The sequence below is a fragment of the Bos indicus genome, chromosome 11, assembly GCF_029378745.1.
Source record: "Bos indicus isolate NIAB-ARS_2022 breed Sahiwal x Tharparkar chromosome 11, NIAB-ARS_B.indTharparkar_mat_pri_1.0, whole genome shotgun sequence".
Classification (NCBI taxonomy): domain Eukaryota; kingdom Metazoa; phylum Chordata; class Mammalia; order Artiodactyla; family Bovidae; genus Bos; species Bos indicus.
The window spans coordinates 73,672,367-73,689,493 of record NC_091770.1 but is presented as its reverse complement, the minus strand read 5'-3'; the positions used below and the strand labels follow the sequence as shown (position 1 = coordinate 73,689,493).

The following is a 17,127-nucleotide window of genomic DNA, read 5'->3' as shown; positions in this document are numbered from 1 at the left end:
GACCTTATACTACAGCACTGATTTGTTTTAAGTGTCTGCTTATTAAAAGAAATTGAAACATTTTAATAGTTTGATGGGGATGAAAAACCAAGTCCGTCTAAGCCAGACCAGCACAGGAATTTGAGCATCACTATAGGAGTTTCCGTCGTGTGTGCAAGCTCATGGAGCATCTTAATAGCATCTTATTAGAAAGCAATGTGCTGCACCTAGTCAGCTTCTTAGCAGCAGGGACAGTCATGAGGTATCCAAGGCAACAGCCTCCAAAGCATATGTAAAAATGTGTGTGTGTGTGAGAGAGAGAGAGACTGACTGTGTATATGTTCTACTGGCCATTTGTCAGATCTCAAGAATTCATGCAATGGTGTGGTTCCCTGACGTCCCCCAGGCTCCTCTAACTCACATAACCTTGCTAACTTCCTCCCAAAATCTTCCTTCTGTGTTTTGACCAAAGGTACCTAGCTCAAACCAGAAAGAAAACCAACCACTCCCTTCCTCAGCACCCCCACATTCAAAATGTAGCAAGCCCGTCTTCAAGCCCAAGATCCCTCAAGCATCTCAATCGAAATGTGGGGACACTCAACTCACGATTTCTCCCCCAGACCTGCTCCTTCTTCCCCTCTGCTCTGCTGACAGTCCATCATGGATGCAATTCTTGCTCACATTCTGGATCTCAAGCCTCAGTCCAACGAGAGGAGGAAACTATTCATATCAAAGTTTGGAAGTATGGAGTTGGAAATACTCAAGCTTTTAATCTGTACTAACCTGAGTTAGAACTGCTGAAGGGTTTACCTTAAATGCTTGAATGGAAATGGAATTTAATCCCAACCCAGAAGCCACTGAAAACTGGCAGGCTGCCCAGGCCATCAGACAGACTCTGGAAATGTGCCAACTCTGCAGTTCCATAAGATTATGTGTTAATTTTCAATTACTCTGCTTTTCTGTCTTTCAAGGAAAAAAAAAAAAATTGGAGAAAAAATAATTGCTGAGTTGCCTTGGAGAGGTTGTCACAAAGAATTCATACAAGGTAGCTGTTTCAGGGCGCTGCTGAAAACCTCATTAGTTTTTGCTTTCCACCAAACTCTATTTTTCTCATTTCACAGAAAGAGAGAATCAGTGGCCCGAGTCCACACATGCACAGTATCTGCCTTGACCAATTTCATTTTGTCTCTCTTCTCAGTTTCCCCACATCTCTTTTGTTTTCAGTCTGAAAAGGCAGCGTTCTGTGGCTTCTGTCACTCCACTGCCTTCTGTAGATAACAAGATAAGCTCTTTATCTTGCCGCCCAGTCAGAAAGCCATTTTAAAACCCATATAGGACAACTCACCTCTTAACTTGGTCACGTTTCTATAGCTCAGAAGTAGTACTTAAACTGTGGCACCTCCTGGCCTTTAAAAACTGCTTCTCCTTCTTGTGAAGTATGGATTAAAGTAAAAAGGCTCCGATAAAATCTTGCCCTTATTTAAGGTCCCTTGCAACTGGTGACTTACTCAGGATCTGTGGCTCTTGTATTTACCTGTTCACCACTCAAAGGGGGTGTTATGTCCCACGCAATCATCTCCATAAACTGAACAGAATAGCAAGAATTATTTAACCCTTGAGAAAAATTAAGGGGGTAAGGGAACAAAGGTCTCCTGAAAGAAATCCATGCACGTGGAGGTGTGATGTAATATGCTTTCACGTGTACTTCTTTCAGAAACCACCTGAGAAAGAAGTTTATAGTGACATGTCTCCTCAGCAGCCCCACCTTCTCCAGGGAAGTAGACTCACCCTTGTTTGTGAATTGACCCCTACCCATTCAACCATGTTATTCTAGGTGGGGCCACTGAACAGAAAACACCGGGGTGGGTAACACGACCCAAGATGGATCCAATGTAACTTCCATTGAAAGTTTTCAAACTGGATCCACCTAGAGCAATGAGGTTACGAAATGTGAACACATGGGTCTCCTGGCTTTGTTCCCTGCTGCGTGGAATGATAGTTACATTAGGGAAGAAGGAGCAGATGTGCAGTAGAGAGGAGCGAGGAGGTGATGGGTGGGGGAAACACCTACAGCAGTTAGAGTTCCCCTTGCTCTGTCCGCCCAGGGGCCCAGCCACTACCCCCTGCTCTGCCCACAGCCTGGTTACAAAAACAAAAAAATCTTCTTGTTTTCCCTAAGCCAATTCAAACTGACCTTCTATTATTTGTAGCCAAGAATTATGACTAAAATAGAAACTAATACTGGGAGTGGGGTGTAACGCTGATTGGAACTAGCTGAGTCAAGAAGTGTCAATGGTAGCAAAACTCTCCATCCAGGGAGGGAATACGTCAATCTTTGCTACATGGCTACAGAGCAAAGCCACTGGTTAAACTGTAATCTCTGGGATCCTAGGACTTGGATCTTGTGCCCCTCTGGCTGGAGCCCTAAGCACTTTGAGAGGAGTAACAGGACACAGTGGGGCTTTCCTGAAGTCTTTAATATGATGTTCCAAGAGACAGAGACACGTTGTCTGGAAGCCAGTAGCCTCAGCCCACCAAGGTGAGATGATCAGGACAAGTTGGGTTTTTATGGGGGTTGTATTGTTCCAGAAACCACAGGCATAAATCTCAGCTCTGGCAGGGTAGGGCAGGGGCAGGTGCCCAGTTATGTAGACATTCTGAGGCTGTAAGTGCTTCTTACACAGACTATGAGCCATCATTCTGTATTTCCCCCCCACAGAGCCTTCCCATTCCCGGGTGGGCTTTCCTCTGGGTTTCTCAGTTGGCTTAGGTTTTAGTTCTCTCCAGTCTGGAAAAATCAGTTACCATTCAGCCATCTGCTTTGCTGCTTCCAAAATGTTCTTGCTATTGTTTCCTCGCCCATTTTTCTCTGTTGTTGTGGGCTTCTACTAAAAAAAAAAAAATCTCTTGACTGTCATTTTCATGGTGTTTCAGGAGGAAATGGGCAGATATGGCTTAATATGTCCTATTTCCTGTGACTTTCCTCCCCCCTCCCCCCCTCCCCCGCTTCTCTAAATTACAATTATCCTATTTTCAGATATCTGCTGTTACAGACTTGTGAGTTGCAGTTGTAGCTGTGAGTTGTAAAGATGTGAGCGTTCTTAAAACTTCTCATTCGGTCACGGTAGACTAGGTTAATGAATCACAAAAGAGCTGATCCTGATGAATGGACGTTACCCAGATATCCGGGACCCCATGCTGTCTGCAGGAGGTGGATAAGACCTCCAGGAAAGGTGAGTGTGCACTCATAGTCATATTGCTGCACTGTGTCAGGAAGAAAAGCTCGTGGGGAGGGAAGTGTGTGTGTGTGTGTGCGCGCGTGCACATGTGCACACCTCTGCACACCTCTCTGTGCTGGGCAGCAAAACAGCACTCTGCCAACAACCTCTGGTATTTTTCTATTTACAGGATCTCTGCTGCTCTTGACAGTACAACCTTCTTTAGGGGAAATGCTCCTCCCTCAATTCTCCTGATACAGGTCTGAGAGTTTGGCTCCCTCTCTCTCACACACACACACACACACGAGGATAGGCAGTAATGCCATCCAGGACAACAAGAATCCTTTCCTGGAGTCTCCTAATCTGAAAGAAGAAAGGCACAACCTCTCGAGTGACAAGGCTGAGGATGTGAGTTGGAAGCCACTGGCACCTTGAGCAGTGGCTGTTCTATAGGAGGAGGGAATGAAGACTGCCCTCTGAGAGGAGCCAAGAGATGGAGAAGCCAAAGGTGGACGTCTCGGTGGCAGTTCAGCTTCTGCTCTTCCCTTTCTTCTTTTTGTTGGGCTGTGCTGGTCTTTGTTGCAGCGCATTCCAGGGGCTTCTCCAGCTGCAGTATGAGGGCTACTCTGTTTGCTGTATGCAGGCTCAGATGCCCCACGGCATGTGGGATCTTAGTTCCCCGATCAGAGGTCAAATCTGCATCCCCTGCATTAGAAGATGGACCCTCAATCCCCGGACCACCAGGGAAGTCCGTACAAGGTTGTACACAAGACTTTTACAATGTTTTCATCTGGCTTAACTCGGTTTGTGCTTTTTTAGATTTTAATACTTGAAGTTAAAAGAGTTAAAACTACTGTACCAAACAAATGCACAAAGTCAAAAGTTTCATCCTGGAGGTTTTTGTTGATGTCAAAGTTATATGAAGTGCCCACAGAATTGTAAACATTTTTATGTGTATAAATAATTAAAGGCAAAGCTTTAGAATACATTAAAAATATCAGCATCATTTTTCATATTGGTTTGAATATAAGGTATGACTTAAAATAGTACAATAGTGCAGACCGTAATAATGTAATCACATTCTGAACCTTGGGGAAATAGACGGGTAGAAGCAAGCCTCAGAGGAAATTAACTAGCAGAGGGGCAATTTAAGTCTGTTTTAAAGTTCTGGAAGTTTGTTTGTTTTTAAGTATACTGTTCTGATTCTTTAACAGAAGCACATTTCTAGAAACTACTCAGTCTCAGACAAAGACGAAATTTCTTTTCAACTATAAACATGTCAATATGAGAATATTAGAAGAATATTTGGAGGGCAAATCCCTAGAGGGGAACCTTTCAGGTACATAATTTACAGTTTCTCACATGATTGTCAGCATCTCAGCCCTTTATAAGGTTTTCTTCTGTAAAAAGTAACCATTACATTTGAGACCATCTTTTCCTGAGCTAATCAAATATTTTTTCACCACTGGGGCTGTGACTATTTTTATATGCATGGCCTATCAGAAAGGTAGAAATTGGAACTCTTAATTTTTTCCTGGGGCGATTTTGATACTGTGTGTATTCTTATTTGACTCAGTGACTTACGTCTTATGCTGAGTTCTAAAGAAAACCTCATTCTGGAGAGTAGCCTTATGCCCCCCGAGGATTCTTTGCCCTGGCAGAGGAAGGATCTATGACTGGGATGACGTGTCAGGCTCCTGGCTTTTCTCAGACTCTGGAGACACAGGTCTGACGACATTCAGAGGAGAAAACAAACACGGATGAGTCCTCAAGGAAGTAAATAGGGTACTATCTGAAATTTATACGGGTTAGTAACTGGGGCCAGGAAGAGCCAGATCTATGAGTTATGCAATTAATGTCTGGATGTTATATCATCATTTCATTCTGAATAGAAATGAAATCTCCTAAAGTTCTAAGGACAATATTGCTGGACAGGGGCATCTTGTTCCCACGCAGCCTCTCTAACAACTACTCTTCATGCTAAGTCACAGAGCTCTGCCTTTGCTCCAGTCTCTTAGGGCTTTGGCCTCGCTTGGTCTGCTGGTCAGCCCCTGGAGAGTCTGTGACTACCACCGCTAGCACTGACGAAGCCTACCCAGAAAGAGATGCTAGCTGAACTGCTGACTTTAAAATATTCACCCAGGTTATACAGTATCATCTGAAACAACTTTCAGAAATCGTAGATATTTTGTGACTGACAATGGCAGCTGGCCGCTGACTATTGAGCTGGGGCTTTATGCAGCAACATCAAGCTTAAGGGTAGCAGTCCTTCTAGAGAGGAGCTGTGATGATTATTACTCCAACTCCCTTCTTTCAGCCTGCTCAAGCAATGAAGTATCATCCAGAAAAATGTACTCCCTCCAACAGACTCTAGCAACTGCATTCAGCTGTGGGTCCCTAAATGCACAGTGCCCTTGGTCACCACACACTTAGGGCCCTCAGGGAGTCAGATGACAAAACTAGTAAGTGAGGAGAACTCAGGTGAAGTGAAGTCCTTATAAATGGTGTTGCTAAAACATAAAACCTGGACTTTCCTGCTAGCTAAGATCATAAAGGATCTGCCTGTAATATAGGAGACCTGGGTTTGATCCCTGGGTGGGGAAGATTCCCTGGAGTAGGGAATGGCAACCCACTCCAGAATTCTTGTCTGGAAAATTCCACGGACAGAGGAGCCTGGCGGGCTACAGTTCATGGGGTTGCAAAGAGCCAGATACGACTGAGCGACTAACAAAACATAAAACCCACAAGCTGACTTCTTTCAATAATCTACCTTGTCTTCTGAGTTCTGAAGCAGAAACATTCCTGAGTTGATACTTAGATTCTGGGTCTGGCTCTGAATGTTACGAGTGTTTACCATAAAAAGCTAAGGCCAGCAAGGGTGACTGTAAAATCGAGGCAGGTGGGAGAGCTTCTACTGCCGTGTATTCTTTCATAAGCCTCCTGTTCCTCTGAGAAAGGACATCCTCTGTAAATCAGCCCCTCCTCCCCACCTGTTCTCTCATTAGTTCACTTCCTAAATACCAAGGACAGTAGCTTACATCCTCGCATACACACCCCATAATGTAGATACTATTATTGTCCTCATTCTACAGATAAATCAACCAAGATAAGAATCTTGTGCAAGGTCAGGTGAGAGCCAGGATTCAAACACAAAGTCAAAGGGCTCAGAAATCTGTGCAGAGTTGAGACTGCTCATACCACTCAATTTTGCCCCAAAGAAGCAGTGTAGCTACTGTCCTGCTGGAGCGTCCCAACAAGGCTGCACAAGCACTGTCATCTGGTCAGGGTGCTGAGTGTCCATGTGGGTAACACTGCATTAGCAAGTCACTCTGGTTTGTTAAGTCCCTAAATCCTCTACTGCAGGGTGGCAGATTCCTATGGTTTACTCCTTCATTTCTTTCTAAGGCTATTTCCCAAATTGCTTGATGATAAGAATCACCTGGAATACTTGCTAACCATGTGGCTTCCCAGGATCTCAGGGTCCACTCGGTCTGAGAAATGTGTGATCCCAGAAATGCGTATGTTTAGCAAGTGACCCAGCTGATGCTTCTCATCACTCCAGGCTGGGAAACGCTGCTCACGGAGTTTTACCTAATGTGAACAAACATAATTGCTCTTAAGTATTAATATCTTAAGTATTATATATATAAAGTCAAAGTATTATTACATAGATGACATTTCTTTGGTTAAATTAATCCAAAGCGATCAGTACACATAGTTTTCTTCAGGTTTACAGTACAAAGCGCTCTTCTTCAGGAAGGACTTGGGGAGTAGGTGGGAATATCTTTGAGTTTTTTTGTATTTTTTTTTGAGCGATGACTCCTAGAAAGAATTCTTTATTGGTGTGCCCTTGAGAAATTTTCTGCATTGCTCTGGTGAGGGAACAGCTTAAATCAGATGGGAAGTCAACCATTTCATACAGCTCTTTCAAGTCCTGCCTAAGAGAATTTTGGAGAAGAGTAATGAAATAAAGAGGAGAAAGGAGTATACTGTTCTAGTGCCTTGAAGGACCCTAAGGAAAGTCCTTGTGTAATTAAGAGAGAAACTCAGGCTTTTCAACTTAGATGCTTATAAATTCTATACAGAATGATGTAGGAGAACATAAGGAATCAGCTCAATTTATGCAGTCCAATCAGAAAGCAGAAATGATCTTTGACTTTCCAAGAACTCTAATGCAAAACTGTTGAAATTCATGCTCATCAAATATTGTTTAATGTTAAAAAAATAAAGAGATCTCAAACAAGCCTAATCCGCTTTGACACCATGTTCACTGGTTGTCATAAAGGGACAGTATCCACCTCAGGCACCACTCAAAAGCAGGCTCCTTCAGCTGCTATATTTATAAGTTAGTAGGGAACAAAACAGGAGGGTAAAACATAGAAAATAATATAAAAAGACAGTCAGAGGAAGAGAAGGAAAGCCAGTCCTTTCTGCCCTGTGGAATGCTCTGCTTCTCAGGGCAGAGGTCAGAAGCCAACTCCCAGCGGGGACCGAGGCACAAGCATGACATACCTCTTGGTGGGCGTGGGCGCCCCAGAGGACATGTGGCTCACCATGGTGTCATTCAGGTTCGTCGGAGGGCGAGGAGGACTGGAAGAAAAGACATTGACATTATATTAATAATTACCAGTGAAATGAGGGGAAACAAATGGAAAAGTGATAAGGGCAAAGGACCAACTACTAATATCGCTCCTGATATGCACAGAGGGATCCATGAGGAATGGGGCCTGAAATCAGTACTTTCAGCCTAAGTAAACTCAGCAAGAAGGTCAAAGCCAAAGGACCCTAGAGCCACCCAATAGGAACAGAAAATTGTACCCACATGGCTGAAAGTTAAAGTGTTAGTTGCTCAGTTGTGTCTGACTCTTTGAGACCCCAAGGACTGTAGCCCACCAGGTTTCTCTGTCCATGGGATTTCCCAGGCAAGAATACTAGAGTGGGTAGCCATTCCCTTCTCCAGGGGATCTTCCTGACCCAGGGGTCAAACCCTGGGTCTTCTCCACTGTAGGCAGATTCTTTACCATCTGAGCCATCAGGGATGTAACTCTGGTGGCTCTTGTTTTACAGTTTTAGCACACAAGAATCTGAATTCTGCATTCCAGGTGTTTACAGGAACACTAGGTGGGTGGCATCTGTGGTGTATTACAAAGGTTACAGCAGCAACATGCCTGCTTTTCCTGAGATTTGGTTAAAGTTCACGGTCTTCCCTCAGATTTAGTTTGTATACAATTTACTGAAACAATTAAATTGTTAAATATTAAGTTCTTTTATCAATCCTTTACTAGAGCGTTAACAATGAGGCCATATCTGTAATCCAAATTTAAATTGAAGGTAAGCATTTTTGATAACTTGTCTTTATTGGTCAGTTTTCTGGACTCAAGGTTTCTTTCTTCCTCCTGTGAGTCTTGAATGAATGATTCCAAACTTACCAAAAAGAATCTGTGATTCTGCCTTTCAGCCATTCTTCAGCCCCTCTCCTTACCCACAAAGTTCAGTTACAAAGGGCTTCTGTCTTACACTTGGAACCACATGACTATTGCTAAATATTCCTCCTGGGAAATCACTCACTTCCTCTCCTAAACTGAAAGAAGTATTTTTCAGAGAAATTTGTCCATCAACAGCAGAACTGTGAGGCAGAGAAGTCCTTCTCTCATATTTAGGTGTTTGAGAATGACCTCCTGGCTCCTTCTTATCTCTTAATAGCTGAGTTAATTATGAAATTGTTTTTTAGAGGTTATATTTAGCAAGTCCTAGTGAATACATATATGCATGCATGCATGTTAAGAAGCTTCATTCGTGTTTGACTCTTTGCGACCTTATGGACTGTAGCCCACCAGGCTCCTCTGTCTATGGAATTTTCCAGGCAAGAATACTGGAGTGGGTTGCCATTTCCTTCTCCAGGGGATCTTCCCGACTTAGGGATCGAACCTGTGTCTCTTACATCTCCTACATTACATTGGCAGGCAGGTTCTTTAGCATTAGCACTCTAGGAAACCCCGTATATTTTGGCCACACCATGTTGTATGTGGGATCTCAGTTCCTCGACCAGGTATGGAACCTGCGTCCCCTGCATTGGAAGTGCGGAGTCGTAACCATCAGACTGCCAGGAAAGCCCCTATCCTAGTGAGTATTAAAGGACCAGAGCCTTTATTATTTTTGCAGGTTTCATAGTACATTCAAACACAGGCTCAAGGGAAAAGTTTCAGGTAGATCCAAAGTACTGAGAGATGGGTGGGTCTACCTCTGCACTTCTTTTTTAAAAACCAACTTCACTTCTGGATAGGGAAATATTTTTAATGATTTCTCATTTAATGGAGAGGATCAAAGATGGAAAGTAATTTGCAGGGCACAGATTTAGGTCTCTTGATTTTTAAGCCACAACACTATGCTTATTGTCACACATTTCTTCCTTTGCGTGACAAAGTAAGACATTCAGAACTGCAATATGCCTTTTGAGGCTGCAGTTCGATTCCACATTATTTATCTCACTACCTACTTTCCAGGCAGATATCCAGTTTTGCCCCCAAATTTCAAGCCTATTAATGGTAGTGCTGTGTTCAGTTATAATCCATTGTTTTAGGCTGGTTATTAATAAAAGTGAAGACGAAAATTAGCTTCATTTTACCCTAAACTTATATTCTTGCGATTCTTTTAAATCCATTGTCCAAAGGGGATAAGGAGACAATTCCTGTGACAGAAACAACTCCAGCATGATAGCTTTTCATTCTTAAGGCATCAGAAATATTCTGGTCCTGCAAACACAATGTGCTTTGCCTCTTTAATACACTATTATTGGCAACCCATTCCCAATATAGATAAGGACATGTTCATGTTGCTTTCAGAACTTATGCAGTTACCCAGTATATTTCAATATTGAAGATACTACTGCATTCAATTTCCTTTCTGACATTCTTTGAGGAAAAATGACAATAGGAAAAAAAACCAAGTTTGTTTTAATTCCCCAAACATGGATCCACATGATACAATTCATGATTTGTAGCATTCTGTTTGGTCTGATACCACAGAAGTTTTTAATAATTATCTTTATCTCTTGGTAGATACCATGATCGATTATTATCTTACAGCACACACAGCAAAGCTTCTCTAATATTCAAAACCAGACAGTACGGATTAGATTGTAAGTTGTAAATTAATCAGAACTGCCCACAAATTTCATACCCTTTCTGAACTCCTAACATGTTTTGCTAGGGAAATAGGTATGTGTTTGTAACCCAAGATCAAAGAGGCATCTGAAAACTTAAAGGGGGTCTTGACTGTAGAATCTGCCACTAGACCCACTGAGAAAGCCAACAGCTTAGATGTGGTCTCACGAGATGTAATAAATCAAAAATTACTCCCAGTTTCAAAGAAAAAAATTGTCATAGTCCTTGCAAGACAAAACTGAAAAGAATGCTTCTTTTAGGTGTTAGACATTAATGGTGCCGGTTATAGAAACTTACTTACAAAGTAAGAGAATTGACGCAACTCACCAGATCAGTTGCGTTGATCTTTTCCTTCAAAACTTACTGAATACCTTGAAACAAAGACCACCAGATGTTCTATATCTTCCTTTGGTGAAGATATCAGCACGGATTTTTAGACACTAACAAATTCTGTGATATCCAAGTGACCATCAACTATCAGTACTGTGATTTCAGGGGTTCCGGCTTTGTTAACAAGACAGGCCAATTTTTTGGATGAGGAGATAGAAATAGATGAATGATCTAGATAAAAGGTAATTTGCTAGTCAGAAGAGGTGGATATGACAAGAAGACTCAGAATTTAATTCTTTTTTCTTAATGTATAGTTTTTGAGAATTTGTTAAGTACTATTATTATTATTATTTTTGGCCATGAGACAAGGCTTGTGGGATCTTAGTTCCTTGATTAAGGATTGAACTCAGGCCCTTGGCAGTGAAAAGCACGCAGTCCTAACCACTGGACCACCAGGGCATTCCCAATATAATTTGTTAATTCTTAATCAAAAGGAAAGGGGCATACCTACTGGGTACCTACTCATATAACATGAGTAAGACTATCTTTATCTTAATGACCTAACTATATGTATACGTATGTATGTGTGTGTCATCACACACATCATCATCACAAATGCAAACTATTGGGAGCAGCAATTCAGGCATTCTCAAGTGTTGAGAATTCAACCAATGAAGAGCTGTTATCCCTGTCTGGAAGAATAATGGGTTAACAGTTTTCAGGTAAAGTTACATTGAGGCGAGAGTTTTCCAGATATAGAAAGATGGGTAACCAAGGCAGAGGAAATGGTAGGGAAAAAGGTACAAAATTCCAAAAGTACAAGGCATACTTGGGTCTCTGATTTATTTGGCTAGACTCAAAGGCTCTGGGAGGAGAGTAGCCAAAGATGCATCTGACAGGGAGATTAGGGTCAGAGTTCAATGATATCTGTTCTATCACAAGCTAAGAAGTTTGGACTTTATACTGTAGGCAGTGGGGGAGGCACTAAAAGTTTTTAAGCCAAGGATGACATGGCTATAGTAAGGTTTTGAAATGGTAATTCCAGAAGCTTGTAAAATACTGGTTTTAATCTGGGTGAACACAGGAATCATCAGGGAAGCTTTTTGTGCTGAGATACTCAAGCTGTACCTTCAGTTTGGTGAATCTGAATCTTCAGGGGCAAGAGCATTCTTTCTAATGCACACCCCCATTAAAAAATCAGTTATGTGAAGAGGTTTGAAAGGTGAAGGAATGGAAGCTGGGACCTCAAAGAAGAGGTTATGGCAACTGTCCAGATCAGTGATTACAAGGGTGGACACTGGTAGTTAAGATGGAGAAGAGACAGAGAGAAAACATTGTGGAGGTAATATAGATAAGATGTGGTGACAGATTAAGTGCATGTGGTCAGTGAATAAGGAATAACTGAGATTTTTACCTTGACTACTGGGTGGATAGTGGTATCCAAACTAGGGATCACAAGAGTAGGAAACAGGATTTGGTATTGGACTGGTGGGGTAGAGAGAATGAGCAGGAAGCTAAAGATGAGTAGATTTCAGTGGTGAAGTTGTTGAATCTGAAGTGGCATTGTTAAGTATAGGTAAATGATATCTTACAAGCAGTCAGAAATAGGAGAATGGAACCCATGTGAAAATGTCAAGTTTGAAAACATTTGAGTATCATCATTTAAACTGTAGCTGTTCATTTGAGTACTCTGATCATTATAAAGGTACATTTTATTCTTTTAGGTGGAACAGGATAAGTTTGGGGAAATATCCAGTAATAGGGGGGCTTGGATAACAAGTATAGAGCTTCTGGTTACTGGTTAGACAAAACTCCTACTAGAAAGTAAAAATTTAACTTACTGTATAAGTCCGTTTTTTATGTTACTTCTCCTATGACCAGACCACTCCAGTTCATTCTGGTGGATACTGTGGAATGTTGACTAGCTTGAAATTAAAATTACTATAGAATCTCTTGTAAGATTTTTAAAGCCAGGAATAGATGAAGAATAGCTCATCGTGCCTTTAAAATCTTCCAGGACAAATTATATATAACTGTGTATTTCTTTCTTTATCAAATATTTGTTGTGTCTCTACAAAGTGGTAGGTACTGTGCCAACTGTGGGGATAAAAATTAAAAGGACAAAAACTTAAGTCTTACAAAGAATAAAAATACAGAAAAAATAATTACAATATAATGCAATAAGTATTTAATAAAAGTAAGAAAAACTGCAACATGCTATGGGGAAATACTGAGATCACTTCACCTCATAAATAAAATTTCAGTGTACTAAAGAACTAAGTATAAATGTTTACATAAATCAGAGGCAAACATACAGGTCCATGGATAGAGAGGATTTTCTAAGTTAAAAGCAATGGAAAAATTAGGAAGAAAAAGACGGATGAATTCTAATGACTAGACTGGTTCCAAATAGGAAAAGGAGTACATCAAGGCTGTATAAGGTCACCCTGTTTATTTAACTTATATGCAGAGTACATCATGAGAAACACTGGACTGGAAGAAACACAAGCTGGAATCAAGATTGCCGGGAGAAATATCAATAACCTCAGATATGCAGATGATGACACCACCCTTATGGCAGAAAGTAAAGAGGAACTAAAAAGCCTCTTGATGAAAGTGAAAGTGGAGAGTGAAAAAGTTGGCTTAAAGCTCAACATTCAGAAAACGAAGATCATGGAAACAGTGGAAACAGTGTCAGACTTTATTTTTTGGGGCTCCAAAATCACTACAGATGGTGACTGCAGCCATGAAATTAAAAGACGCTTACTCCTTGGAAGGAAAGTTATGACCAACCTAGATAGCATATTCAAAAGCAGAGACATTACTTTGCCAACAAAGGTTCATCTAGTCAAGGCTATGGTTTTTCCTGTGGCCATGTATCGATGTGAGAGTTGCACTGTGAAGAAGGCTGAGCGCCGAAGAATTGATGCTTTTGAACTGTGGTGTTGGAGAAGACTCTTGAGAGTCCCTTGGACTGCAAGGAGATCCAACCAGTCCATTCTGAAGGAGATCAGCCCTGGGATTTCTTTGGAAGGAATGACACTAAAGCTGAAACTCCAGTACTTTGGCCACCTCATGTGAAGAGTTGACTCATTGGAAAAGACTCTGATGCTGGGAGGGATTGGGCGCAGGAGGAGAAGGGGACAACAGAGGATGAGATGGCTGGATGGCATCACTGACTCGATGGACATGAGTCTGAGTGGACTCCGGGAGTTGGTGATGGATAGGGAGGCCTGGCGTGCTGCAATTCATGGGGTCGCAAAGAGTCGGACACGACTGAGTGACTGAACTGAACTGAAAAAGTCATTTGGGGAACTATTTCAATAAATGTGACAGAGCAAGAATTAACAGCCTTAACATACAAGGGATTCATACAAACTGATAAAACTATTAAGACTTCAATCAGACAAATGGTCAAAGTGAAAACACACCATTAAAAAGAAGAAACACAAATAACAATATAATACTTTACGAAAAGCAAAGAAATTTGCTAACATCACAGACCATTTTCCCTTGTAAAAAATAACAATATTTTTAAAATTGAAGGTAATCTTAAAGCTAGAGAGGATTTTATAACAAGGCCCTTAACTGACTATTTCAGGCAAAAGTAAAAGTACAAAATTAAGCAAAAGTTCTATAAAGTAATTTGACAATATGCCCATCAAAGATCTTTTAAAAAGTTCAAACATTTTGACTCCTAATTCCCTTTCTAGGAATATATTCCAAGGAATTAATCAGAAATGTAAAGATAATTTTACATTTAAAAATATTTAGTAAAATATTTATAACAGAATAATTCTGGAAGAAATCTAAAGTATTCAAAAATGAGGGAAAGGAAAAGTAAACTACGGTATATCAATAAATATAGTATATTATGCTAGCATTAAAAAATAATCCTTATGAAGAGCCTTCCAGTTAAAAGAGAAATAGCTTAACATGTAAGAGGTAAAAAGAAGGGTAACATAACTATTATACTAGCTAACAATTATTGAACGTTTGATATGCATCTATTAGACAGTGGTTAGGACTTTAAAATATTATTTTATCTTTACAATAATCCTATAAAATAAGATAAAATTATTTATACATATATACACCTGGTCTTAGCTAAGTAATATGATGTGTAAAGCTAAATATTTGTAGGAAATACGTCAAAATGTTAAGGAAAGTAGAATTATGGGCATTATTTTTCTTGCCTATTTATACTTTCCTGTCCTCCTCCAGTTTTTCAAGTTTAATTTTTTTCTGATTTTCAGAGAAAAACATGCTTAATATTTTAAATACATATATTAAAAAAAATAGAAAGAAAACTTACTATACCAAAGTCAACTTTTCTAAAGTGAGGTTGTACTGTTTCTGTTATCACTAAGAAAGCAAACTGCAAAGGAAAGTCTTTTACAAACCTAGACAGAACTTTGAGACTGTTAGTAGAAAAAAGACCTGTTAAACCGTTTGAACTGATCCAAACTTCCACAACCCCCCAAGATTCCTACCACCACATTCCCAAAAAAGAAAGGAAATAAAACATTTTAGATCCGTCTACATTATCTCCTCTACTAAACTGCAGGAAATGTACATGGATTTTTATCACTGTATTACAAGCACCTGGCATACTGTGATACACAGATTAGGCTTTCAGGAAATATTTGATCATGAGTCAGCATGACGTCGTGTGCAGAATGTGTAAGAAGTAACCTTTCTGTTATATTTAGCTGCGGTGAGACTCTTCTCCGAGAATGGAATAACGACATTTTTAGCTGTTATATTCGGTAGGTATGCTTGTAGCTATAGCACGCTTTCATCTGTGATTTCGTAATGGAATCAACACAGTGGAGAATGCCTTTCATAACAATAGTAATACTGAGTGCTTCATACATGCCAGATTCAGTTCTAACATTCCCCATGGATTCGCTCATAGAAACCTCACAACCACCAAGGAGGCAGATCCTATTATTACTTTTATTTTACGGATGGAGACAGGAAGGCACAGAGAGAAGTAATGCACCTGAGGTCACAGCCAAATCAGGCGGCAGAAGCAGGGTCTTAAACCACGGCGGCCTGGCTCTTGGGTCTGTGTTCTTGATCATTACGGTGCAGTGGCTCTACTACCCTTGCTCCAGTTTTAGAAAAACTTACAACTGTTTGGTCTACAAATTAAAACCAACTGCATGGGGACTTCCTGTGGTCCAGTGGTTAAGACTCTGTGCGCTCCGTGCAGGGGGCCCGAGTTCAATCCCTGGTTGGAGAACTAGATCCTACACGCTGCAACTGGGGTGCACACCCAGCTAAAAAGATCTCAAGTGCTGCAACAAAGATCAAAGATGCCACGTGTTGCTGTTAAGACCCAGTGCAGTCAAAGAATCAAATAAATAAAAGTAAATATATATATATAAAATAAAACCAATAGCATGATGTTAGATCATAGCTCTTGTTAAGTCGCTTCTATAGGAAAGATAAAATGATAATAGTCCTAGGGTATGGTTTTGGGTGATTTATTCTTTCCCCTTAGAACTCTACATTACAAATGCTTCTCAAACTATTTGGTTGCAGTTTTAGCCACCTCTAGGCTGTTTCAGTGTTCTTGCTTTGAGAATCCCAGGGACAGGGGAGCCTGGTGGGCTGCCGTCTATGGGGTCGCACAGGGTCGGACACGACTGAAGCGACTTAGCAGCAGCAGCAGCAGGCTGTTCCAAGGAAGACTAGGTAAGCTCATATGAACGGTTTCCTTCAAAAACATCTCTAATTTATTAAAATGACTTTCAAATCTAACCTTAATTTCAAAGATCTTTTGGAATCTTTGTCTCAGCCTAACAAAATAAATGCATTTAGTGAAGAAGTTACTTATTATATCAGCCAGACTACTGACTTAAAAAAAAAAACCAAAAAACTAATACCTGGCTTCAGACCAAAACTGAGTGTGATTACTTGCTTTTATTTTCTAAGTTGACTGAGATTCAGGGGTAAACAATTTCCAGATAATACTCTCTAATCAAGGATGTGAAAACACAATACTGTTGTTTAAGCACAATTTCTACTTAAAAATCGTGAGTGAGTCAAGGGGTATGTGGGTTTCCCAAGTGGCATTACTGGTAAAGAACCCACCTGCCAATGCAGGAGATGTAAGAGACTGCAGCTTCATCTCTGGGTCAGGAAGATCCCCTGGAGGAGGACATGGCAACCCACTCCAGTCCTTGGAGAATCCCAAGGACAGTGGAGCCTGGCGGGCTATAGTCTATGGGGTTGCAAAGAGTTGGATAGGACTGAAGTGACTTAATGTGCACACGCGAAGCGGTACATGAAGAAAGCCAAGTCTGAAGCCTGCAAGGACGAGTGACACCTTGGGTACTTGTCATTTTCTGTAGGCCCTCTGTGTACCTCTTCTTTAGGAAGTCACCCAGACAGATACTTATCCCTGCACTATACTTTTAAAAGCATTT

The 17,127-nt window shown here is 40.8% G+C and overlaps 1 protein-coding gene and 1 long non-coding RNA gene across 13 annotated transcripts in view; one reads left to right on the top strand and one right to left on the bottom strand.

Annotated features, from left to right (window-relative positions):
• The window catches only part of DTNB (dystrobrevin beta), a 241,798-nt gene that overhangs the window by 68,527 nt on the left and 156,144 nt on the right, over nt 1-17,127 (bottom strand). For 10 of the 12 annotated variants that reach the window (XM_070799008.1, XM_070799007.1, XM_070799015.1 and 7 more), the window contains exon 10: nt 7,710-7,787. In XM_070799008.1, the coding sequence (XP_070655109.1) occupies nt 7,710-7,787 (78 nt within the window). Of the gene's footprint in view, nt 1-7,709; nt 7,788-10,710; nt 12,788-17,127 lie in introns of those variants that run through there. The other 2 variants (XR_011569352.1, XM_070799016.1) reach the window with 2 other exon arrangements.
• On the top strand, nt 2,395-4,065 carry LOC109566323 (uncharacterized). Its single transcript, XR_002181780.2, has 3 exons — nt 2,395-2,518; nt 3,017-3,212; nt 3,388-4,065. It is a non-coding gene; the product is annotated as an uncharacterized lncRNA (long non-coding RNA).